The sequence below is a fragment of the Theobroma umbraticum genome, unplaced genomic scaffold (genome assembly GCF_002168275.2).
Source record: "Theobroma umbraticum cultivar Fairchild unplaced genomic scaffold, ASM216827v3 scaffold_30.0, whole genome shotgun sequence".
NCBI classification, from domain to species: domain Eukaryota; kingdom Viridiplantae; phylum Streptophyta; class Magnoliopsida; order Malvales; family Malvaceae; genus Theobroma; species Theobroma umbraticum.
This window is the reverse complement of record NW_018397254.1, coordinates 4,242,978-4,268,689: the sequence shown is the minus strand read 5'-3', so window position 1 is coordinate 4,268,689 and position 25,712 is coordinate 4,242,978. Positions and strand designations below refer to the sequence as shown.

The window sequence follows — 25,712 nt, the reverse complement described above, 5'->3', positions numbered from 1 at the left end:
CAGCTTACTGATGCAATTTAGAAAGTTTGTTGCTCACAGGAGATTGTCAAATTTTACTTGAGTACTAGGATTCTGCCAGGGGTTCTTGTTAAGGGTTATCTTTTGAAAGATTGTATTGTCATGCCCATGTTCATATGTGAGTTTTTCAGGATAATCTCGAATGCTCCTTGTTCTCATGCCTTCTTGACAAACTGTGATTTGGCCGGATCTTATGATCAGCAATCGTGCCTAGAGACTCAAAAGACTTTTATGCTTCAGTTTTAATATGGGGTGATTGTTTATGATAGATTTATTAGGTTGCTTTTTAAGTGTTATGGACTTTTTGAGGTCTCTCGCCTGGCTAGTGTATTGTAAATGATGTGAGAATTATACCAAATTTAATTTGATGTTTTACTTCACTGTGCAACGGATGTTCTGAGAATTCATCTTCTTTTGCACTGCATTCTATTTTGGAACAGAGTACTGAAATGATAAATGAGCCTTGGAGCTATACGGTGAATCAAATTTCTTAATCCGATAATCATGTTAATGGCAACTGTACCATCAGGCTGAAGCAGATTCTTTGAACCTTTGCCTTTACAACTTTATGTAACCGAAATTTTCTTTGCATTTTGGATAAACTTATGGTAAAAATAGCTTCGAAGTGTTTAACACGAACAGAAGAGGTGATATAAGGTGTGACTAAGAGTATGAGTCAGAGCTTCATTTGTTCTAAGAGACCTTTCCCATCAAGTTTGCTGGTTGTAGTCATTTTAATGAACTCCTCATGTGACATGGTCCTGTACTTAGCTTCGTTTGCCTTGACAAGATCAGGCAAAGGACCAATCTTGGTTTTTATGTTTGGACTATGAAATGCGGCAATTGACAGGCGCTCTGTAACCGGGTTCACAACAGCTCTGTGTTCTATGCTTTTATATTCTCCATTGCTCATAATCTGCAGTCATAAGATCCCTTCCCTTAGGATCATTTTATGTGCAGTCTGTCAAAGTCTTCAAGTCTATGAAACGACAAATATATTACCTCAATAACGTCTCCAATATTGATGATAAATGAACCAGGGAGGGGTTTGACCGGCACCCATTTGCCATTTTTCTTGATTTGTAATCCGTCGACTTCATTAACCTGAATCAGCAGTGTTAAGGCTGTGGCGTCAGAGTGTGGTGCTAAGCCAAAAACCTTGTTTGCCTGTGCACAAGGTGGATAATAGTTCATTCTAATGCCTTGTGTCCCATCCTCAAAGAAGCTTGCAAGCGTCTCAAGATCAGTTCCCAGATTCTTCGCCATCAGCCTTATGAGATGAGTTGTAACCTTTTGTAGCTCTGTTGAGTATTTCTCCAAGGTTTCTCTGGAAACAAACAAAGTAGCGGACCATTAATACTTTAATTAATTGACTTTATTCGATAAATCGCATGCCGCTGTGCTGGTTACCTGAATGAAGAGGGGATGGTAGGCCAGAATCTCATATTTCTTACGGGCGCGGGCAGGGGAAGAAGGAACAGCATGTCACCCCAATCAAGCTTTTGGTCTTCTGACACTACAAAGGCTTGGCCGTAGCCTTCAATGTTATTTGGTAGCTGTGCACAAGCCATCTTCTCCTCCAGTGGCAACTCAAAGAACTCCTGTATGTCAATCTTCATCTTCTCAATCACTTCATCCCCCACCCCATGATTGATTAACTGTTCCACCATCAACATAAACTACCAAGTCGATCTTTGTATAAAATTACAAAGTCATCAAGAAATATATACACAAATTAGGTACCTGGAAGAAGCCCCAGTCCTTGCAAGCCAAATGGAGTTTTTCCAGTTCATCATCATGGCCAAGCTTGCTCATGTCAATCACTGGGATCTCAAGGGATTCATGGAGAGCAATCACATCGAACTCAACCTCTGGCCTGATGTACCTGGATGGGATGTCTTTCAGGTTCTTGGACACAAGAGCTTGGACATTCTCAACAGGTAATGAACCACCAAATCCATCTCTGTTGAGCTCCTCCGATTCCATTTCTCAAATTCTCATTTGACAAAAGTTCTGTTTCCTGTCTGTAATTGTTGAAGAGTATAGTCAGTGACATTGTCAGGTAATTTCTAAGCGTTCGGTCCAAGCATTTGTCGTTTATGAATCGAGTACATCCTTTTTTCACTGCGCTTTAAGACTTTGCCGCCCTTGACGCATAACATCAAACCCCAAATGTCATTATTTGCTTGTAGAATTTCTTTATCGGTGACACCTAGCACTTTAGTTTGTAACCACTCCTTTCGAGATCTGAAATTATTACTAGGAACAAGAATATTATCTTACTAGATCAACAACAGAAAAAATGGAATTCACGATTTTTATATTAAAATAGGGTCTGATAAAATATTTTTAAAATAAAATAAAATAAAATAATTATTACATAATTTGACATAACAAATGACATAAGATAAATATAATTTTTATGCTTAATTCTGTGTTTAGTTAATAAAAATAATTTTAGAATTAATAGATGAATAGAGGATAAAAAAATAAAAATATTTTTTATTATAATATATAAATATTTATATTTATTTTATTTTTTAAATATTAATAAATGATAATTTATTAAAAATATTAATAATTGATAATTAAAATATTAATATTTTATTTAATTTAAATATTACTATGATTTTTTTCTTTTATTTTATTTTTAAATATTAATAATAGATCATTAAAATATTAATATTTTATTTATAATTTAATCATTAATATTTTAAAATATTAATATTTAATTTAATTTAAATATTATTATGATTACTTTTTATTTTATTTTATTTTTAAATATTAATAATAGATCATTTAGTTATTAACATTTTATTTATAATGTAATCATTAATATTTTTAAAATATTAATATTTTGTTTATAATTGAAATATTATTATGACTATTTAATTTAATTTAATTTAATTTTTAAATATTAATAATTGATAATTTATTTAAAACATTAATAATTGATAATTTAATTATTAACATCTTATTTATAACTTAATCATTAACATTTTAAAATATTAATATTTTATTTATAAGGGAAATATTATTATGATTATTTAATTAAATTTTAATATTAATAATTTATAATTTATTTAAAATATGACTAATTGATAATTTAATTATTAGTATTTTATTTATAATTTAAATGTTATTATGCTTAATTTATTTTTTTATTTTTTAAATATTAATAATTTATAATTTATTTTAAATATTAATAATGGACTATTTAAATATTAATATTTTATTAAAAAGTAGAATTAAAGGAAAGGAGGATAAGAGAGAAAAAATAATATTTTATATAAATAGAGTTATAATTTTTTAAATTTATAAAAAATATTCTGATCTTTATCATTTTTGAGTTTATTCTCAAATCATGAAATAGCTAATACCATAAAGAAGGTGGCGTTAGCTATTTCTTAGTTTTACAGAAATGGCTATCCTTTAAATTATTTCACAGCCAAATAAAACAACAAAAGTCCCTTTGGAATATAAGGGGAGGGTCTCTAGTTTGGAGGCTAAGGTGCTTTAGAGTTCAAGCATAGAGCTCTGCTGTCATTCTTTTGTTAGATTGCTAAATGATAAAAGCACAGGTAAAGATCCTTGTTGACAGGGTCAAACAAATTCGTCATGAAGGTTTACTTGTTCTTGAATTCGAACGAATTGCATACCCCGGACAGGTTAAGGGCGTTCTAACTTCTGCTAATAATCTTACCTAACTCGTTAATTTCCCTAGGTTCACCAAGGAAAACTGATGCTTTGCTTTATGGCAGGCTGATCCGAAGAAGGAAAAAAACTTCATGTCAAAGAATTGTTTCTTTTTTCGAGCCTTTTGACCAATCTCATCCGACATGATCACCAGCTTGGAACCGTGCTAACTAATCTAACTGATATCAATTCTTACCCTGGAAGTAAGTAACCATAGACATGAGGTGGAGAATCAACGACCAATTATCCATCAGTGGTTGAGATATGCCTGAGATTTTCATAGGTTTGGTATAAAATAGAATCTTTCCAGAATTATTTAGGGATACAATCTTATGTGAATATTACTGCAAGGTGAACTGTAATCTAAAAGTAGCAGAACCTAAGGGTTAACAAGCCTACAATTCTTTCTGATTTCTCCTTCATTTCCAGTCAGAACATTTATGTTGCCCATCTTGACAACTGAATTGGCAAATGAACTAAAGAAAAGCTCTTGATTAGAGGCATAAGCCCACACCAGCTTTATTATCTCCCCTTCATGGTCTTCTGTGACCAACACATTATCAGATCCTAGCAAACCTTTTCCTCCAAGAATGTTGATGAAATAGTGATTGTCAAACTTTTCAGGAGTTGAGAAATCAAGCGGTGCAATCGCATTGTCCCTTCCAGAACTCGGGCATATGGACTGTAGGGCTCTTCGGAAAGTCCTGTACCTTTTGTACTTGTCATACTTTTCTTCTATGTTTATGTCGTAGACCCTTTGTCTGAAACTCAAACATCTTGCCTTTCCCATTGTATGGCTACCTGTTAACATTTAGCACTCGAAAAATGGTAATGTGTGAGGAAGCTAAAGTTGGAATTCTATATAAAGCATGAAGATTTGAGCTGAAAGGAAGGTGAGAAACCAACAATTACCCTATACATAGTAGTTTTTTATGCTGAAATTGGGATTTGATCTTAATTGGAAGAGCATACATGAAAGATTGAGAAAGTTACCTGACAAAGCAACCAAGTCTTCTATGTCAAGACCCTGCTCGTTGAAGTTGGCAATGAGAGTCTCCAGAGAGGAATTTGGAGCTGGAATGAACTGGTTTGCACCATCTAAGCTTGCTTTCAGGGAGTCTTTTCTCCCTAACCATACTTTCCACCTTGGGCCCCCTCTCTAATGAAACAAAGAACGCCTCTGTTACGAACATGGGATATATCATGGTTGCATCAGCTACGTTAGCCAACGTGTTTACCCTATTTTAAATTAATATGTTTAATAAAAAACAAAGCTAAAAAGCTTGTAGCCTTTACATTTTCCTGAAATTTGCAATTACTTGCTCATGCACTGAGTGTTTCAATTCTATGGGTGGCAAGGTTAAATCGAAAACTCTTAAAAATTAGACAACTGTCTCAAGCACTAAGTTTAATTTCCTCTGTGATAGGAAACGCTGCATTACTAGGAGAAATCTCTTACGAGGATCATTTTCAACAAGAAACGTCAAGATGCCATCAAACGGACTTAGTAATAGCTAGAGCAAAATATTATGAGAGATTGATATACCAATGCAACGGCATCCCGAGCAGCCATTGCTAGAATATCAGCACAGGAGACAGTTAGGGGACAAGCCTCTTCCAGAATGTACTTGATCTCATCAATGACCTTGAATCCACGTAAAGAGTTCCGGTTAGGTACTGCTTGCTTTTCACTAACAATGTCTCCATAGCTGTCCAAAAGAACTGATGCATCGCACCCCTGAGCCCAAGGTGACATCAACCAAGTGAAGGAAGAAGGAAGTGATTAGCTTGATGACTTTAATCAAATAATAACCATGAATTACAAGGGTGTTTCAAGTTTTATCATCCGGGGATACAGAGAAAAGGAAGTCTAACCATGACAAAGCAATCATGGAAGTGCAAGCGAAGAAGCGAGGCAGCCATCCGAGGTTCTTTGAGCACGGCAATCTCAACATTTCGGCTTACAATTTCTTCTGCCAAGGGGCATGCCTCTTTGTAGTAATCAAGTACCAGAAGTTGATCATAACTCAAAACTCTAACCGCGTTTAAAACCAAAACCAGTGAAATCAAGAATGCTCTCATAATCTCCATTGAAGAAAAATGAGAAACTGCTGCATGTAGAAAGCTGGCTCAGGTTATATGGCATGGGATAGGAATGTTGCAGCAACATATCGATCTATATATGCACTCGTTTTTGACAGTGATGTTCTCTTCTACCGTTATTGTCTCTTGTTACATTTTTCAAGCCAACTTTGTCATAAAAAAAGTTGCTTCCAGCTCTTAATCAAAGTGGATACAGCTACCTTAACCTAACCATTCTGTGTCTTTATCTTGTGTCGTTGAGATCATAAGGCGGTTTTCTCCTAACCTTGCTACTGCTACAGTCTGAACGATCTCGTGCAACACCAAAAACAAAATTTCAACTCATATATTCTAGCTCAAGCTTTTGTGGTGTTTTTATAATCAGTAAATTTATAGTCAATTTATGGTTCTGTCTAACACTGGACCTTTTCCATGATGCGGAATTTTCAATGAACTTCTGCAAATGAAAATTTAGTTTATAACTGAAAGCTTCCAAATTTGCACCGGTAAAGAAAAAATGAGAGCAGCAAAGAGATAAGAGTAAAACCAGACATGCTGGAACTTGGATTGTGCATTGAGCCATTATGAAAGGAGGTTTAAAGGTAAAAGTATGACTGCAAAATTTCAGTAACTAGAACTCGGTCACTCTTTGAAAGAGAAATAGAAATAGAAAGTTAAAACAACTAGACTATAACAATATACAGATGGAAAGTACGGCATGGCCAAGACTAATAGGTCCTAACTCAAAACATCAGTTTTGCTTTGAAGCGCTCTACTAACTAAAGGGCAAAAGAAGAAAAGAATGTTAGTCTCCACACATTCACCCCACCACAAGTAATAAAGCTGTTGTTAAATGCACACCACATAGTCTGACTCCGACCTTTACAAACTACTTATTCCTGCTATCATCTCTTGAAAGCAAGGTAAGCTTGAATATTTCTTGTATGCTACGTTATTGTTATCCTGACGTGGCATCTGGAAACTCATTTTTTGGAGAAGACACCTTTCTTCCATCTCATTGTGTTACTTGGTATCCTGCTTCCGGAATAATGCATGTAAATTAGACATGCAAAGCATAATGAAGCAACAGAAAGCTGTTCCCATATTACCTAGTCAGTGAAAGGGAAATTATTGTAAAACATTGAATATCAAATGAGAGCATATTAAAATAGTACCAAAGACATATAACACATTGGCTTCAACCTTGTTCAGATTCCTAGCACAGAGATGAAATTCATCGAGACACTAGTTCGCTTGATAACTCATTAATTATTAAAGTCGATTACCTGCTAAAGTTCTAATTCTCCATTTTCATCAAAGAAAATATCAGGATAGACAGCAGCAGTGCTAACATTGAGAGCCCTTTGCAACTTCCGATGGTCCAAGACTTCAACTTCGACTGAAAACATTGAACTGACTGGTCGATGATCTGAGAGTCTTATTTCTGCTCGTTGGTAACAAAGTTGTTTTATGCCTTTTCCTGACCAGAGGATACGATCACACCTGCCAGGGGAAAAATACACGTAATAAGCAGTTAACAGTGTGACTTTTATGATTTATCGGCGACATTATGCAAGATATGTTGGGTTTACAGAAACCTTTCTAACTTTTATACCAGATTTGTCATCCAGCTACTTAACAGAAACTCGTGCTTACCATGCTGGAGATCTCTTCTTCTCCCCTTCTTTTGGGATCTCACCAACATATCTATCAGAATTCATTTCATACTTGTAGGTAGGAGGAAAGTCTATTAATCCCTCTTTCCATCCATCAAATACATGCCCACTACGCAGTTCTTTATGTAGCTGTGGCACAGAATTGAAGCCATTAACATTTGTTCTCATCAAAACAGCATATATTTTATTGCTAAGAGAAAAATAGAAGGAAAGAACAATACAGGTATGCCACCTACCAAGAACTTAAAGAAAAATAGTGATGATACTCAGACATTTTATTCATTAACCATATAATATTAAGAAAAATTAGTGTGCCGACTGATGACAATTAACAACCATAAAATCCAGAAAACCCAAACCTGATACTTCATCAGTTTTTCCCTAGATGAAAAAACTCCATGATTGGATTTACTTTTGGTTAAAAACAGTATGATGCCATTTTGACCACAAAGGTCTGAAAACTCAATAGAGTTTCTCTACCCTAACAGGTAACCAGGTCTAAAGCACACTTTTAACACACAACTTAGACAAAAAATTGAATTCAACATAAAGTTTTGTTCCATTTCAGATGAGAAGACAGTCACGGTACTCCATGTCACCATACCCAGTAATATGTGTTTAAAAGCAGAACACTTAAACCAAAAGGCTCAGAAGGCTCGAACAAGTTTGTATACTTGGGAAACACTAGATCATTGTGATTCTCACCTGATCATTCTCAATTAGTTCATCCCAGCGCTTTAAAGCAACAAGCTTTCTCACCTCCGCACCCAACATATTGATACGATAATTCAAATCCCCAAACCAAAATATCTGACTGTTTACAGAAGCAACCATTTACAAGATCATGTCTCAGGTTGAATATATTGATAATATAATCATAAGGTGAAATTTTCTCACCATCAAAGTTACTCAATAGTTCAGCCATAATTGGTGATAAAAAATTTCTAAAATATCTTCTTTCTTGAAGTTTGTTGAAAATTAGAGTATCACTTCAAGTCTAACTTCATTATCTTCCTGATTCATATCTAGTTAACCTTATTCCATTTGAAGCAAATTTTCCCTTCAATTCTACAGTGCTTCATCTCTACATAACAGTTACAAGTAGAAGCGAAGAATATAGGTTATAACCAGAAAGGGCAGGAGAGAATTGACTGGCACTAGCATATCTATACTTCAGTATGAGGCAAACTGCTCTCCTAAAATCGACAAACTAACTAATTCTTGCTTAAATTAAGTATAAACTGAATAAATCAAAATTAGATGCTGAAATTTTGCTTACTCATGAGATGGAATTGTTTGTGGTTGATCACTATCAAGGACAGATGAGAAACGGGTACGTCGTATAATTTCATACACATCAGCGTTACGCCTCTGTTCAGCTCCATCCTTCTGACCTGATGTCAGATGAGAACACACAAAGCACAGCCTGGATTGAAAAAGAGTCATGCTAACAGAAACAGATCCCTGCAAAAGCAAAATCCATTTAGGCATTTTCATTGATTGATCAGTATTAATGGTAAAATGTCATCCACCTTGCAGCCAGATACACATTGCAACACATCAAACTATGGAGGGCATAGATTTCATCAATCTAAAAACAAACCAAAAGAGCCTCAATGTCAAATTGAAATGAAGGAAGCATCCCTCCATTGAAAGATGCTACCCAATGTAATTCATTGCACAGATATTACAGAAGCTACAAGCGCCATGAGGTACTAAAGATATAAAGCCTAATCTACTTCTAGAAGAGAAGAACAGTCATTACCTTGTTTCCCATGTATCCCATAAGACCAACTCCAACAGGAGAAACTTTTAAGTTGTTTATATGTCTCCTCAGCCTCTTTCGCACCCAGACAGATATGTAAATTCCAACCATTTGTTTGCTAACTATTCGCACATATGTTGGGCGTGACATTGCCCTATCATTGTCATGTCGCTCCATTGGTACTTCTGAAAAAGTATCATCCTCCTCTTCAGAAAACTCATCAGATATTTCTGAGAAAGAATCAACAACTTCTAGCTTCTGTTGCGCTTTCACCCACATTGACTCTAGGTTTCCAGAGCTATGGTGTGATCTTTTCAGTCGGCTTCCTTTTAACACCACATCATGAGGACTGCAGAAGATGGAGTTCTCTGTCAGATTAAAGCCAATTCTTGCTGAGCTGCTCAATACTCTCCGCAATTTTGAATTTGCAGAGACAACTTGCGGGGTTGCATCTAATGAATGTTCAGGCCAGTCTAACCTAGTGTCAAAATCGACACCATATATTCTCTTCAGCTGTAAATTTTGTCCAATATCAGCAACTTTATTCAAATCTTGTCCTTCTAAGTCATAACCATTAGCAGTCTCCAAATAGTTATCACACATCATTTCCAATGGCAGAGCATCTATTTCATCTGCTAATACATCTGCAACTGAAGATGTCCTTAAAACAGGAGAAGGTGGGGCACTATAGCATTTGTGCTTGCTTTCAGGTTCCAAAGATTTGTTCAGAGTTCTTCGAATGATTGCCTCCCATTTAGGAATTGGCCTGCTATCCTCAGCTCCCAGTACATTTCCAGCATTCAAAGGGACTACCTCTTGGAAGCTGTCCAAAGCAGATCTAGCATTAGATTATTAGAGGAAAAAAAGGAAACATCTAATATCAAAATCAATAATCAAGTGAAAACCAACATTTGAGAAAGAAAGCTAGCTGACAGTATCTCAAGTTCTAAGGGAGGCCAGTAGTCTGGCTGCTGGCATAATTGACAGCTCCCTAGCACTAAAGCCTCCAAGAGACAACAGGATTTTTTCTGGATTTGTCAGTTTTAGAACACTAGGAATCTGGTAATATTTATAACTCAAGAACAAAGTAATTCAACCAAAAACCACGACATATTTTTTTGATGGTGTAGTAATGTAAAGCAAAATTCCTTAAACAGACTTTGGCACCAGAAATGCATTGCTGATAACCAAAGACAGCCTAAGCCTAGATCCATATTCTCCATGCTGAACCAAACAAGAAATGATAAGGTTGATTCAAAATTAGATGCTACTTTTGTGGATGTAATAATGATCTACAAAAGTTGTTGGTCCATGATCAGCATCAGATAGAGAAAATTCTAAAGTTGCAGATGCACATCGTGCTCACAGCCAGAAAAAAGCCAAAATGAGGAAGATTAAATGGATGAGCACCAAACATTCTAAAGAATTTATAAAATTTTTTAAACCTAGAATGATATAAATTCCAACAGGGAAAGGAAATAATCACCCAATAATGTAAATATCTGCCTGCTCATTCGTACAAAGCCAATCATCAATCTCAAGATCCTCACATGGAAGTCTTCCAGCAACATTCCAAGCGCCTATTGTCACCCTATAGGCAACCACGACATGTTTCAATAAGAATTAAAACAGCAACACCTTAAGGCTTACACTTTAGGCATAAGCATCTTGCAGCCAAACCTCACATCCTTTGTATTTATGTACTGTGCACGCAGAGTTTCCGATTTTCCCCTCCTGTGTCTTAATTGATAGCCCTTTGAATGTGCATCTGAATGATGAAATATCAAAAGCATACAAAACAACTTTAGACTGACAAATTATTATACGACAGCAGCAATTCGCAGTAATGAACTAAAAACTTAATTAGGCTCATATTTTGATCTCCATTGTACACGGATGCATACATTGCATATATTTTGATAGCTTTACTTATCAAATTTTCTCTCGTTGCCCCCATATCATCCAAAGTTCACATGGATGATTAATATCCAAGGCCATCCCAGGGCCAGATCAACAGAAATCAATATACACCTCATAGCTGGAAATAGCACATATTTTAATAATGATCCTAGTAAAACAGGCACAGCAGAAGGGAACAAGAAGAATCAGCATGGATGAGCTTCTCAAAATAAAGAAAGTATTAACAAGGCAAAGCACAAATGTAGAAAACAAATATTGCCTGAAATTTGGCTTCTGCAGTCAGATTGGTTTCCTGGTGTCCTATGGGTATGATCCTCACCACTGTGCAATCTTGAATCTTTAAGAGAGAAAGCTGGATGAAAATTGCAGAAAAACATCATCAAAAAAACAGAAAGTACAAGGGAAAATATGTTGCTAAATATGATATGACAATACCGTCATCTTCACTTTCAGTTTCAGTGTCGACTTCATCTTCACTAAAATCATACACCTTTGGCTTTATATTCAACCATTTCTTCATCACAATGGATGGCCAAAAGGCCTGAAATCAACAACAATTGACCAAGTTAATCATTAAAACATCACTTTTATCTAAATTGCAAATTTGGATAAAAGCAAAACCAGGAAGCACCAAAGCATACCTCAGAACGCTTTCCCCTCCTAGTTTTCATGGTCTTTTATCAAAATTTGAGTATAGAAGCCTTAATTAATAAGCTTTCAAAGAACAGGTCCTTGACCTTGAGAATGGAAGCAGAAGCAGGTGCAGGAGTCTGATTGTCACTGTTCTAGGAGATTAATATATAGGATTCTCACAGACCATTAAAAACAATGGCCCAAAGTCGGCTTATTTGATGCCAAGCACGAGGAAGATTCATGCTAGGACCAAACAGAAAAAGACACCAAAACTGTGGCCATGTTTAACAGACATCCACAACAACAACTTGGGAAAAAATAAAGAATTCTCAATGGTCCTCTTCCCACAGGTCCTAATTTCCTGCTATAAAACAGCAAAAGCAAATCATAATATTATAAAATATTCAATAATAAACCAGAAACCAGCTCATGCATCCGAGTGTTTGACTCATTAGTTAGTGTATAATCCCCTACTTATAGAGCAAGTTCGAATCCCTCTTTTCCCAATTATAAAATGAAAATACCCAAAAACCAGTCCCATAAAAATCAAAATGTCCCTTTCAAGACAACAAAATTATAGTCCTAAAATCAATTGATAGTGCAACATGCTTTCTACTCAAGCAATGCAATGGTCAAGAAATCCACGGACAGAGCAGTAAAAAAACAATACCACTACTTATAACTCGAATGAAAACCCAACAGAATTCAAAATATAAATAAATGCAAATCCGAACGCGAATCAACCAAGATAGCAAATTGCACCTTAGGATTAAGTCAACCTAACTGGTAATAAACAATTATAAATGTAAAAAATTACCGGCTCCCAATCACCCTTAGAACCCAAATCATTGAACCTTAAGAATAACCAAAAAATTTCCAACCACAAACGTTGAACAAACTTAGAAACTTGATGGCATGACATAAGGCAAAACACAAACACTGATTAAGACAAGAAACTATAAATTTCAAGAAAAGCTAAAATGACAAGAACTCATAAATGAGGAAGATATACAAAAGAAACACCGATCATACCATCAGCAGCCAAGATTTGGTTAGACCCCACCATATATTAATATTACTTGAAACTTGTAGCAATCCAACTAAAGAAAATGGAAGGTTGACACTGGACACTTAAAATAACAAGTTTAAGTCAAATGGGTAATCAACACAAACTAAAACAACATTTGATCAACAACAGCTGTAGACCCAATTGGTCGGACGGTTTCATGCAACACAAATCTTCTATAAATAGATGACATGTAAATAATACTATCATACTACAGACTATATAAATAGAAAGTTAACCATATTATTATCATGCATGAATGATAAGTTTAGATATTTGAAAATTTGACACATGAACTGTAACCAAAGGGACCACATAATTGGGATCACCGCACTATATGTGAAGGTAAAGAGCTCTGGGTTTTCAACTGAAAAGGCCCATCTGCTTTCTCTCACTTTACTTTTTTTTTTTTCAACTTCTTATGGGGTTTTTCTTTTCTTGATTATGAGGAGAGACCTTTGGTAACAGCCATGAAAGAAGAATAATACCTAAACGGGACAGGCAAGGGAAGGTAGGATTTTTTTTGTTTCCCCTTTCCTTCCTCATTTAAGAGAGAGAATCGCAGTATTACCCTACATTTCTTTCTTTTCTATTTTCTTTTTCTTTTTTGCGTTCAGAAGAGGGCCATGTGAACATGTGTACGGCAAGCTGTACTAGTGGAGCTTTCATTTAGACAGGACGTACTGTTTTTCTCTTGGCGTACGCTTAATGTGCTTACAACCTGTCCCAAAGCTCAACTTGGAGTTGTGGGCTTCACCCATCCTTGCATCGAACAAGTCAAATACTCAATGTTGTCTCTTCCCCCCTTTTTTTTTTCTTTGAAATATCATTTTATGCATTTTATTTTTCCAATTTCTTTGATGCTGCTATATATACCTACATTTCATTTATCAGATGGACCCATTTAAATAATTTATATATGTTGATGTCATGCAATAGAGAATCAAGGTTTTGAAAGTATTTTTTGATAATACTCATCACAATACTTTTCAGTTTTTTTTTTTATTTTTTATACTAATTAAGATTAAAAAATTTGATTTGATATATTTTATTCAATATTTTTTAATACGAAAAAGTAAAAAATTGTAAAAGTAAATTTATAAAAATTAAGATTATTAAATGTCTAAACAAATTAAAAGAAAAAGGGATGGAGAGAATAGTATTTTATAGGATTTTATATTTATGAACTGGAATTTTCTGTTCCCAGCTCACTCTCAAGTTGTTCAAAGGCTTCAATTTCAATGGATTCCATTATAGTTTCCCAAGCAAGAGTACGAAATCCTTAATCCCTTAGAGCTGGAAAATTGCCAATCCAGCTCTGCTCCTAATCAAATAGTTTAGTGACATAACACATATCTATAAGTTCCAAAAAAGAAAAACTAATTGTAATACAAAAGGCTATATGCACGGCAAACCACTAAAAGATTATTAATTCTTTGATAGAGTTAATTATATTGAAATATTTTAATATATTTTTGTCAGATTTTTTACGAAATTAATTTTTTTATATTTATGACAAATTTTCAACAAAAATAATTTTCTGCAAATCTTAAAAAAAAAAACAAAAGAGATGCCAAAAATTTGCATTCTCAACTTTTTATTATTAATTATACTCTTGGATGAAGATAGGGCAAGGTTCTGATTTCAATTTGATTTGGAATATAGATTATAAACTAATCAATTTACCAAATCTAATACCTCTAATTTCAATACTATTTTAAGTAGGATTTCTATATATAGATATGAACATTTAGAAGAAAAGTTTGGCCGAAAGTGATGACGTTTAACATAAGCATCCATTCACATTATCAGAATGGCATACGTCGCCATGCAATTTGGGTATTGTTTACTGTCCTAGATAAGTGGAGGAAATAGTTTATGGTTTAATTGCTTTTTTTCAAATGCCGATGACAATAAGGACCACAGAGCTGCAATTTGCTTAGAAAAATTATGCTACAGTAAGAACAAAACCGAAAGAAACACGAATACAATAAAGTCGATGTTAAAATATTAAAAATTAATCATTATCGATCATTTAAATTTGGGTCGGAAATAATTTATTTTTTCCGTCGTGCATAACATTACTATATATAAGTGTCACATTAAATAAATATTAAAAAAATGTTCAAATGGAGGTAAATGATTAATGAGACTATATCATGGTTTGCCAGTATGTGATGTGATCACTATATATTATTTGCTATAGTTTTTATTAAGATCAAATGAAATAGTAATTAACGAATCTGTTAAAATTATAGTACTTAGATAATTTAATTTCTCCCTCTTAGTTAGACAGCTAAATAGTCTCTTCTTTTTTTTTCCCTCTTACTTTGACAAAAGTACTTCTGTCCCCTAATATTTATTTTCCTCTCAAGGCTAGCTAGCTAGGCATGGAATAAAGGTAAATCATTCCTCTTACCACCTCTATATTCTCATGCTTTTGTCAATAAATTAGTATTAAAAAAAATAATACTTTGAATCATCATTTTCCAAAGTCTTTGTCATCAAAATGACAAATCAAATTCAAAAGGAAAATCAAGGCTAAAAAGCTTTGGTCCCAAAGTAAGAGTATTAATATCATTTGTAAGAAAAGATGGCAAGTAGAGTTTCAAAGCTTTTCTTTTTTTACTCCGAAAAGTCCAGCAACAACTTGGCCCTTTGTTTGTAGTCCACATCCTTTCGTGCAAACTGCAAAGATCTTTCCATAACCTTTATCTTTTTCTTCAAGCTTAACCCTTAAATTTTTTCTGATGTCTTTCCTCCCTTTACGTTATTTCCCATGGTGACCACAACCCAACAATGAAAATCTATCAACAAAGATAGAAGGATAAGAATGAAATGACATGGACATGGAAGAGGTGATTAAGAAAAGCAACAGCTTGCTAGCAATTCCATAGCTTGAAAAGCACATTGATTTATCTACTCATCAGCATCCCACTATTTCAAAGTTTCCCTATCAGTCGACAGAAAGTATATATCTCTTTACAGCCTTCACCAGGAAGCAGCAACAACGTTCAGAAATAAAAGAAAAACTATATCTACTATGCACTTTGTGGCTTTACCCCTAATGTCTCATCACCTGACAATTCCATGTTTAATCAACTTGCAAAGATAGAATGTTTGTGAAGTTCATGATCTTAATTAGCTATGAAAAGAAAAAGGAAAGGAACCCAAGAACGTGAAGAGCTAACTTTAAGTTGTTGTACATATATTAATTTATCTATGATATAAATTTGCAATATATTTGTGTTGATATAATTATTTCAATATTTGAATATATGATTATGTCGAATTTTATTATGTAATTAAAAATGTGTAAATGAAAAAATCTTTTTTGATTATATATCTTAAAGTTTATTAAATTTTAACGTGACAAAAAATAATTAATTAGGATATATGAATAATAACATTTAGTATAATTTCATCAAAAAATTAAATTACTTGAAATGGAAAAAGCAAAAAAAATTCCCTACCCTTAAAATCTTGATGTATTGATTGATATTTGATGTGTCAATGAACATTGTACTCAAAGAGAATCAAATGTGGCTATAAAAGGGTTGGCAAAACCATGCATATTCTATTAAAACAGTTGAATTTTGGTGAAAAAATTTGGGTTCAGAAATTATGGAAAGGGTTCAAGAGTAGTTGGCTTCACGAAGAGGGTACAGCCAACAACTGTACATCACTCAGAAACAAGAGCCCTGTTGAATCCCGAAAGCGCCGAGATGTCAGCATCAAACCTTAATAGCATATTTGGTTGGCCATCCCCTTTTTATTCTTAAGAAATTTTTGTTCCTTTATTTAGATGTGAAATAATTCAAAACATAGTTATTCAAAATTCTCTAAAACTAAAAAATAATTAATATCATCCTTTTCATGATATTAGCTATTTCATGATTGACACATAAACTTAAAAAATCATAAAGACTAAAATACCCTCTACAAGTTTAAAAATTACAACTCTATTTGTATGAAATATTATTTTTTTTTCTCTCTACTCCTTCTCTTCCTTAATTCTAACTTCTAATAAAATATTAATATTTAAATGATCAATTATTAATATTTAAAATAAATTATAAATTATTTCTATTTGAAAATAAAATAAATAAACATAATAACAGTTAAATTATATATAAAATATTAATAATTAAATTATCAATTATTAATATTTTAAATAAAGTATTAATTATTAATATTTAAAAATAAAATAAAAATTTAATCCTAATAATATTTAAATTAAATAAAATATTAATATTTAAAAAATTAATGATTAATATTTCAATTAAATTATAGATTATTAATATTTAAAAATCGAATAAAAAATAATCATATATATAATAAAATGTTTTTTTAACTTTTTATTTTCTATTCATTTCTTATTCCAAAGTTATTATTATCAATCAAACACTATAATAAATCATAATAATTATTCTTATTCTATTTCATTCATTCTACTAAATTATCTAATAACTATTTTATTCTCATATAATAATTATTTTTATTTTATTTTTATCTATTCTGTCAACCAAAGTAACTTAAAAATGTAAATCTACCTGCAAAATTAGATAAGAACGTAGACGTCATGCAGCTCTCACCTGCTTCACGCTCCGCGCTAATTCTACCTTTTATCATAATGTGAAGTTATACCTTGATGTTCCAATCTCAAATTACCAAAGCACAGGGTGCTTAGTGTGTGAAAGGTTTTGCCACATTAAGGAAGCGAGCGTGACCCAGCAACAAACAATCCCTTAAAACTAGAGGCAAATCAGCAAAAATCTCCCCATATGGTGCCCATGTTTTTGACCTTTGATTGTTCCAACTCGAGGACCACCACAAACCAAAGCTACATAAAATTTGATTAGTACACTTCAAATCACTTTCTTCTACTTATTGCCTAACGTGTACCACCACCACTCAACTCAAAACCCTTCAACTTATACTAAAGTAGACAAAACATTCTCCTCATCGTATTGGTGAGATTCATGGATGTTTGAAGGTTTTGTAACCGACCAATCAAGAAGAAGTTGTTTGGCGCCATGAGCAAATGATCACGATAGAAAATGGAAGGATTCATTAACCCAGAACGCACCATATAATCTTTATCATAAAAATAAAAGAAAAAAGCATGCATAATTAAACCCCAAACGAAAGCTTCAATCTCCAAAATGGGCTGAGAGAAGGAGGGGCCCATCTTGGGTTCACTTTGTTTTGAATTCGTTTTCTGTCGAGGGTTGGGTTAGGACCACGGGAGAATGGGGAACGATTGGATTAAGCTTTGGGGAAGCCATGAAAAGAAGAGTGAAAATGACTTCCACTGACTTCCCATCTTTAGCCAACAACTTATATTTGTTATGTTCATGATTGGTTGTCGTGTTGTGATAAGAAATCAATTTCCAGGGCATGGGAAAATGACGGGACGTTCATTGACTACTCTTTTGGGCTCTATCTTCAACTACAATACCACGCGCTTATCCTGGTGATCATCGTTGTTTTCAAATTTGGAAACGCTTCGATGGGTTACACCAGGTATAAGAAAATGAAAATGGAGAGCCTAGCTAGCATTGGTTCAGACCAATGCACAGGGTTTCAAAAAGTTATTGCTGTTCAAACACAAAAAGATTGAAGTGATCTGTCGGTTTTGATTTTCAAGTCAAAAGAAATGGAAATATTTCTTTATGTTTAAATGGAAAAAAAAAATGAAAAAGTGGATGTAAAAAATTTTCAAGTCAAAAGAAATTAAACTCATTAATTCAAAGAAATTGTTTTATGCATTTTAAGCCAATTTCTCAAAAAATAGACCCTCCACTCTCCCCTCTATCGACCTCCTTTACTGATAAATATTTTTCTTAATTCATTTAAATAATATCAAGTATTTCAGTAGAGTAATTTTTACGAAAAAGAAAAAAAAAACAACAAGTACTAACATCATGATTTAATTCATAATACCATTTAAAGTACCTATAAAACCTTTGGAACCATTAGCCTTCGCAATTTAATAGTCATGTTCAACATTTAAAACAAAAGTGGTTTATTTGTTATCATGACTAGTTGTGTTGGTGGAAACCTTGTTGTCATATTCAGATTTGGTTCTGAGGCCATTGCCAACAGGTACCAATCTGTCTTGATCTATAAGAGATTGCGATAAATCAAAATTCATCACCCAGGCAATGCGAATGAACGAAGGTTCAAACTCTTCATTGATTAGAAATAGTTGGAGAAAACTGCAACTGATAAAGAAGAAAGACACAAAGAAATGGGAGGACGACGTGAAGATCTGCCTTCAACAGCTAATAATTTGCTCTCAAAAATAATGCCATCCATCACATGGGAAGGAACAGATAAGTACAGGGCAGAGTTGCATTTAGCTTAGGATTGCTACTCATGAAATTGGTCGCCAGCTCCTTTCATTCATGTCTACCTTAGGCCAAACGTTAAAAGACTTCATGATTGCCAAAAGAAAAAAAAAATTGATGCTTAAGCAGTTTATGCCCAGCTGCAACTCACTGAGTAGCCCTGTTGTACCAGTCCAATTTTACACACAAAATGGTTATGCATTTGGAAAACATTGGTTCTCTAAAGAAATCTGAGACATCTCCTGAAAATTGTGTATTGTACACAAACTCAACAAAAAAAGATATAAGACCATCATCTGAGAAATCTGAAGCTGTCACACCATTGTCAATGCAATCGCCTTCAGAAGCCAACCAAATCAAGAATTCCCCAAAACCCAGAATTTCATCACATAATGGTGCATCGGCTCCTTTCTTCTGCTGGTTGTGGGGTCACCTGCTGGTACCTGTTTGACTCTGAAGGGTTGTATGTGAACTCAGAAGTATCCAGCCCGTACTGATTTACACCCAATGAAAAACAATATTAGAGCAACAAAATAGACAAAAGCTTGAGAGAAAAAGGATCAGACAGATGAAAACAATAACAAGAACAATAAGTGGAAATAGAAGCAAAAGGGTGCAGGGTGTGGTGCTTCCAATCTAAGCACCTAAAACAATAGGCAAGGTATGCATTATACCAGAGTACCCGACGACAGACAATAAAAATATAGTAAAATCTATGCATTTGGGCATTTACGAATCTGACTGATCAGAGTAACAGTGAGACATTCACAAAATGTTGGGCTTGGGCCATAGGAAACCAGAAAATAACTTAAGTAGCAAATATAGAGAATTGCAAAAATATTTAAAATTTTACCAAAAGAAAGAAGTATTTTAAGATTTTTTTGTTTAATATAGGGATATTCATCTAGTCAATGAAAATTTTGATTCAAGATTTCAGTATACAAGTTTATAAAATAATCCTAAATCCCTGATGTTTAGCAGATTATTAAACTTCAATATTCCAAGTCTCAAGAAAATCGAGGTACCACATAACTCAGTCTGAGCAAAACATTACCAGAGAGGACAACCATATGTCCATAGATAAAAGAGAAGAAATTGATGGAAACAGAAAGCACCTTTTCCCTCATACGAGTACTCCAAGCATCATTTCTGCTAGAGCGCTGTTCAAGGCTGCCAGCAACAGGTACACCTGTAGCTGGAACTGGTGGCCTGTTAATCAAAGGCTGTCTGATTTGTGGCCTTGGTGCAATGAACTCATCATCACTGTCATAATCAACAGGTTTATTGGCAGCCCTGACCATAAGGGCTAACAAGAAAATGAGAGCCTGCAAATTCAATTTGATTTTGCACCCAAATAAGTAGTATTAAAATGCAACAGAAATTATGGCAGCCTGGATATTATTCCAACCGAGAAACAACTGTCAGTTTTCAATTGTTTTATGCTTTATTTTGATGCACAAGCAATATCAAAGTAGAGTCACTTTAGTTCAAAGAAATAAATATCAGAATTTAATCCATTCATTTCTGATTCTCATCCAGCAGAAAACAAAGTCTTAAAAGCACATCTTCATCCTGTTCATGCATCTAAAGTATCATGCAATGAAATTTATCAACTGACTTTTATCTTAATAAATCATAACCAACGGTTTTCCCCAAATGACAGTCTCCAGAAGAATATCTAGAACTAAAACAATATTACAAGTAGTCTGCTTAATTTACTCCACATTGAAAAGAAAGGAACACACAACGTTCCCCATTAATGATAGTCAAGTTTTCAACTTCCCTTTAGTACAATTAAATTGAAATTTTTTACTTTAAGTTTTGATCCGGGCATTTTATAAGATCATATCTCTTGCAAGATCATATTTCTTTTTGTATGCTGGATATTTGCCACGGATAGATATGCAAGGCCAAATCATATACACTTAGTAAGAATAAGAAGTCCTAGACTATTCTGAGCATAGTTATGCCAAAGAATCCTGTAATATTTCCAAAAGCTAAATGAAACCACGGAGAAACAAATTGCATGTGCCCAGAATAAAAAATGTAATCTGCATGCTCTAAAAGAATAGGAATGAAAGGGGAAAATCCTTGTGTTCGAAACTAAGTTCATTCATTTAACCACTCTGGGTCTACCAGATTGTTGCTCAGTTTTCTGCATGCAAATGAACTTGATTGTGCATGCATGTGAAGTTATCTTATGTCCTCGGGGTTAGCTGCACTGTCACATTACACTTACCTCTAAGATAACAACACCAAGAGCAGCCCATTTGACAATACTCCAGTGTTCTTCCAGAAATTTATATATCTTATCAAAATCTCCCGTTTTGTCCGTAGGAAGTTCCTGAAGAAATTAGCACTAATTAGATAACCAAGCACACCACCTTCAATTGAATCAGGGGAGGAAAGGACAGAAAAATTAACTCAAAGCTTACATCTTTCCAGCTTTTATCGAAGAATATGAAAGCTGCACATCCCAGCTCCACCAAGATCAACAACATCACCAACACTGAATACTATGTTGCCTTAAGGAAACCAATCATCATGAAAGAGAAGAAAAGGGAGCAGGAAGTTTACACAAATAAGCTATTTATGAACCAATAAATTATAATGTTATTATGATGCTGCAAGGTATTTGTGTGACATCATCATTGCCACTTTGAAAAATATCAAACGAGTAATTAGGATACACAAGTCAAGCAGCATAAGTTCCGTGTTGCAGCTCCTATACAACCAAAACAAGAGATAACAAAGAGAACCACACCTACCCCAATAAATAAGTATATAAACCTGCAAATTTTGAAATTCAACAGTTAAAACACAAGAGAACATGCACATAATTCCACTCATATAAACACTTGAATTCCTATCAAAATTCATATATAAAGAAACAAGTAAAGAAAAACATCTAAGAATCAGCATAAGATCCTTCAACAATAAACTTGACCATGAAAAGACAAATGGTTGACATGCCATGAACTAGAAAGCAGAAAATACGTGGTAAGAGGCAACACACAAATTACAGGTGCTCAAGCTTGGCTTAGCTCTAGGCCAAAAGAAAAAAAAAAAGCTCAGCTTAGCTGGCCTTGAACTTTAATCAATATCAACCCAGTCTCCACCCTAACTCATCAAAGTATGCCGGAGCTTTTTCTTGAACAAATTATACAAAACACAGATGAAAAGAACAGTTAGCATTGCCATCTCACTGCATTCAAACAGCCCTAGCTATCAGCTATTCTGTTGGAAATGTCAAAGTTAGCACGCCTACAAGGAAACACCAAATCAAATTCCAAATACTAATTGACTCCCATTTGTTAAATACCAGAGTACAACATGCAAAACAAAACCACCAGTGAGCATTAGGGGGGTCTTGGAAGCAAATTCAATCCAGCTAGTATGACAAGGGCAGTGAGTCAAAGTTGCATTACTTATAAAAATTTTGCTAGAGAGAAAGAATTTTACAAAATCTACCCAGCCACCTTTGGAATTCAACTGATGCAAGCATGGCTAAACTAATAAAGAAAAAAGAACCACCATATCAAATTATACGCAAATGTTGAGAACCCATACCATGCTTTTGGCAGATTATCGAAAATACTAGACGAAAGAGACACAGCCAAGAACATGGGTCGACCGAGCTGTATCAAATCTTGATCACTGCCCACAGGTGACAAATGCATCGCAGTATTGGATGCTTTTTCGTACTCAACAAACAAGTAAATCCCATACCCAACCATTGCCAAACCAACAAGAGTCATCAACAAGTTCAAGAGCTTCAACAAGCACTCTAAGCACCCTCTACAAGCCATCCTCAATAATGATCTTTGTTGATCCTTTCTATTACAATTTTAATAAGTATCTCCTATTTCATCAACTTTGTAAACTACCTTCAAAAAAAAACAGAGAGAGAGAGAGAAAGAAAACCCACATTTACACTTTACATCAATAAACGAACCAAAATTTTTTGTGAATCATGGAAATGGGTATCTGAGGAAAAAAAGTAATAAAACTATTACAAATTCTTTACAACATTTTTAGAATTTTTTTTTCTGATAACTGAAAAAAAAAGGCAGGAGAAAGGTAGCTTCTTTCATTGAAAAAAAAAAGGGTTAAGTTGTTTTAAGATTTTAAATTTCTCGAAACCTAATGAAATGTAGAGATTTGTTTAAGTTTTAGTTTTAAAAAGGAAAGAAACAAAAATTCCAGGTTTCCCCTGAGTATTCTGAATACCCAAAATTTGGGTTTCCCTGAATACTTGGTACCATCAAATCCCAAATAATTGCTTTAGAGAAAAATCTTCTTTATGCAATGTAAACGGAAATAAAAAAAACTAAATTATCTAATTAACTTCACAAGTAAAATCAAAACCAATACATAGCTCTTTTCAAAATTAAAAAAAAAAAATCCATAGCTTAAAAAATAAAAGAAGTTTCTCTAGCTTCGATCGCACCAAAAATAAATAAATTGAATCAAGAACTTACAGTTTTCAAGTGAGATATCCGAACGGGCGCCTGATTCTAAGTAATAATAAGAAGTAGTAATTCTGTTTCTTGAAATGATTTTGTGAAAACAGAGAAGAAGAGATGGATTCAAAGGTTGGGCAAAATAAAGAGAGCATTTCTCATATTTACTATTTCCTGTCATGACAAGCTGGCATCTTGATTTGTCCACTCCTTTTTCTGCTTTTTGTTTTGGCCTAATGAAAATGCCATTAATTATGGCATTATCGCCCCTTTCGGTTTAACAACTCTGGGGGTATAAGAGCCATTTCGCGTACACGAAACCGAACGAGGGTGTAGTGCCCATATTAACTCATTAAGTCATTTCTTCTTTTATGAGTTGAATTTTGTTGAAATAAAGTTTAGATTATGTTTCTCTTTGTCTAGGATTCGTTTCTAATTGATAAAAGGCGTCTATGCCTTAAGCAATGCTCTTGGTGACATTATTAACCCGCTTTTAAAGTGTGAACCTGAATTTAGAAGCTTGTGTAAGTTTTCTTTTCCAACATTAATACCTGCCATAATTTATAAGTGATCTAATTAGAGTTTAATTATAGGTAGATGATGATGACTTATATCAAAATAAATATTATATTCACCATCATTTTGCTGATGTCAATTAAGATTGGGCATTAATCAATTCAAATTAAACTAATCCATCTTAACAGTTTGATTTCGATTAATTCATGTTAATTTTTTAAATTGTGACATTAATTGATTTAGAGGACTTGTTTATTTATTTTTTTTATTTATTTTGTTATTTAAAATTTATAACTAGATCGATTTGAAACTAGACCATCGATATGTTTTGAAAATAAATTATACATATTTTAAAGTATACCTAAAAAATCCTCCATTCAAATGGAAACAAATTAATTTCAATTATTTTGATTTTTTATTATAATTCGATTGGTTTCGATTAATTTTTATAAAAGTATAATTAATTTTATTTTTGAAATTTTAAAATTACACTCACTTAACATTTTAAATTTGAAGTTGGACTTTGGATTTTTCTCTTTTTTTAATTATTTTTCCTAACTAATCTCGAAGTATTTATTTGTTCATCAACCGTTCACGCTGCGACCATTATTTTTTTTTTCAAGTACTGTCTCCTTTTATTACGCGATGATCATTTTTTTAAATGATAAATGATGAAACAAGGGACACGTTGGGGTCAGTTCCAATGAACGACTATGATTTAAGAAACAAGACTATGGGCGGTGAGAAAAAGTGGTAATGGTGGGTCCAATATCAAATTTTGTAAATGCAATCCAATAGCACATTTTTAGACTATTGCAAAAGGCAGTACCTATTCAATAATAATTAATAAAAAAAGGTACTTTGTAAATTTCACTTGGGTGTCTTCATTTTTTCCATTTTAGTTCACTATATTTGACACGTGTTAAAACACATTGTCTAGATGTTATTGTCGGTGAGTAAAAGTTATACTTCTTAGTACCGAAAAAAAAAATAGTAATATTTATTTTCTATATCTTTTTCTTTAATTATGAATAATTCAAATTATCGACAAATATGTAATTCCTTTTTTTTCTCTGTGTAATAATTTTAAATTAAAAATATTAAGAAAATCTCAAAGTATAAGAAAGTGGAACAATTATTAAATAATAGTACCATATATGCGCAAAATGACGAATATAATAAGATGAAGAAAATGGAATGAATTAAATAATATTATCTTATTCTATGTCTAGTATATGCAAAAATTGCAAGTAAGATAAGATTATTTTTATGTTATATGAGGTTGGATGTGTGTAAAATTAAGAATAGGATAAAATAATCTATAATATATTAATTAATTATTATATGTCTAAATAATATTTGGTGAAGGTCCTGGGGCACATGCGAGAGAGGAGACGGCGGAAATTAAAAGCCACGTAGGTTGAAAAACTAGGGGCGGGTGGCAAAAAATGGCGGGAGAATATGCTTGGAGGGACCGTAACGGTCATTCAAGACACCAACTAACGGTCAAGATGGTGAGATGGT

The 25,712-nt window shown here is 33.6% G+C and overlaps 4 protein-coding genes across 10 annotated transcripts; all 4 read right to left on the bottom strand.

The window, feature by feature from the left end:
* Nucleotides 1–694: 694 nt before the first annotated feature.
* LOC110420378 (S-norcoclaurine synthase 1-like) lies at nt 695–2,328 on the bottom strand. Its single transcript, XM_021433702.2, has 4 exons — nt 1,762–2,328; nt 1,429–1,676; nt 1,021–1,345; nt 695–934 (listed from the first exon to the last, which is right to left on the bottom strand). Exons 1-4 carry the CDS (start codon nt 2,002–2,004, stop codon nt 695–697), a joined length of 1,056 nt encoding a protein of 351 aa, XP_021289377.1. The 5' UTR covers nt 2,005–2,328.
* Nucleotides 2,329–3,430: 1,102 nt separating this feature from the next.
* On the bottom strand, nt 3,431–6,109 carry LOC110420460 (Peroxidase superfamily protein). The gene is made up of 4 exons (XM_021433820.2): nt 5,590–6,109; nt 5,261–5,452; nt 4,708–4,873; nt 3,431–4,515 (listed from the first exon to the last, which is right to left on the bottom strand). Exons 1-4 carry the CDS (start codon nt 5,803–5,805, stop codon nt 4,094–4,096), a joined length of 996 nt encoding a protein of 331 aa, XP_021289495.1. The 5' UTR covers nt 5,806–6,109; the 3' UTR covers nt 3,431–4,093.
* Nucleotides 6,110–6,335: 226 nt separating this feature from the next.
* On the bottom strand, nt 6,336–13,303 carry IP5PII (myo-inositol polyphosphate 5-phosphatase 2). Of its 5 annotated transcripts, none has more exons than XM_021421050.2 (12): nt 12,823–13,303; nt 11,799–12,154; nt 11,593–11,698; nt 11,417–11,509; nt 10,918–11,005; nt 10,724–10,828; nt 9,238–10,060; nt 8,752–8,936; nt 8,178–8,286; nt 7,453–7,601; nt 7,083–7,299; nt 6,336–6,905 (listed from the first exon to the last, which is right to left on the bottom strand). In XM_021421050.2, the coding sequence occupies exons 2-11, from the start codon at nt 11,826–11,828 to the stop codon at nt 7,086–7,088; spliced, it is 1,902 nt and encodes a 633-aa protein (XP_021276725.1). In that variant the 5' UTR covers nt 11,829–12,154; nt 12,823–13,303; the 3' UTR covers nt 6,336–6,905; nt 7,083–7,085. The 5 variants fall into 5 exon arrangements, with proteins under 5 accessions (XP_021276725.1, XP_021276733.1, XP_021276741.1 ...); XM_021421058.2 differs by having other exon boundaries at nt 11,799–12,151; XM_021421066.2 differs by lacking the exon at nt 12,823–13,303 and adding an exon at nt 12,608–12,811.
* A 5,807-nt stretch (nt 13,304–19,110) lies between these two features.
* Nucleotides 19,111–23,884, bottom strand: TOM2A (tobamovirus multiplication 2A). 3 transcript variants are annotated; one of them, XM_021433835.1, is made up of 7 exons: nt 23,691–23,884; nt 22,780–23,096; nt 21,900–21,999; nt 21,645–21,725; nt 21,449–21,553; nt 20,325–20,534; nt 19,111–19,702 (listed from the first exon to the last, which is right to left on the bottom strand). In XM_021433835.1, the coding sequence occupies exons 2-7, from the start codon at nt 23,016–23,018 to the stop codon at nt 19,595–19,597; spliced, it is 843 nt and encodes a 280-aa protein (XP_021289510.1). In that variant the 5' UTR covers nt 23,019–23,096; nt 23,691–23,884; the 3' UTR covers nt 19,111–19,594. The 3 variants fall into 3 exon arrangements, with proteins under 3 accessions (XP_021289510.1, XP_021289517.1, XP_021289500.1); XM_021433842.1 differs by having other exon boundaries at nt 22,780–23,046; XM_021433825.1 differs by having other exon boundaries at nt 22,780–23,092; nt 23,691–23,883.
* Between the last annotated feature and the right edge of the window lie 1,828 nt (nt 23,885–25,712).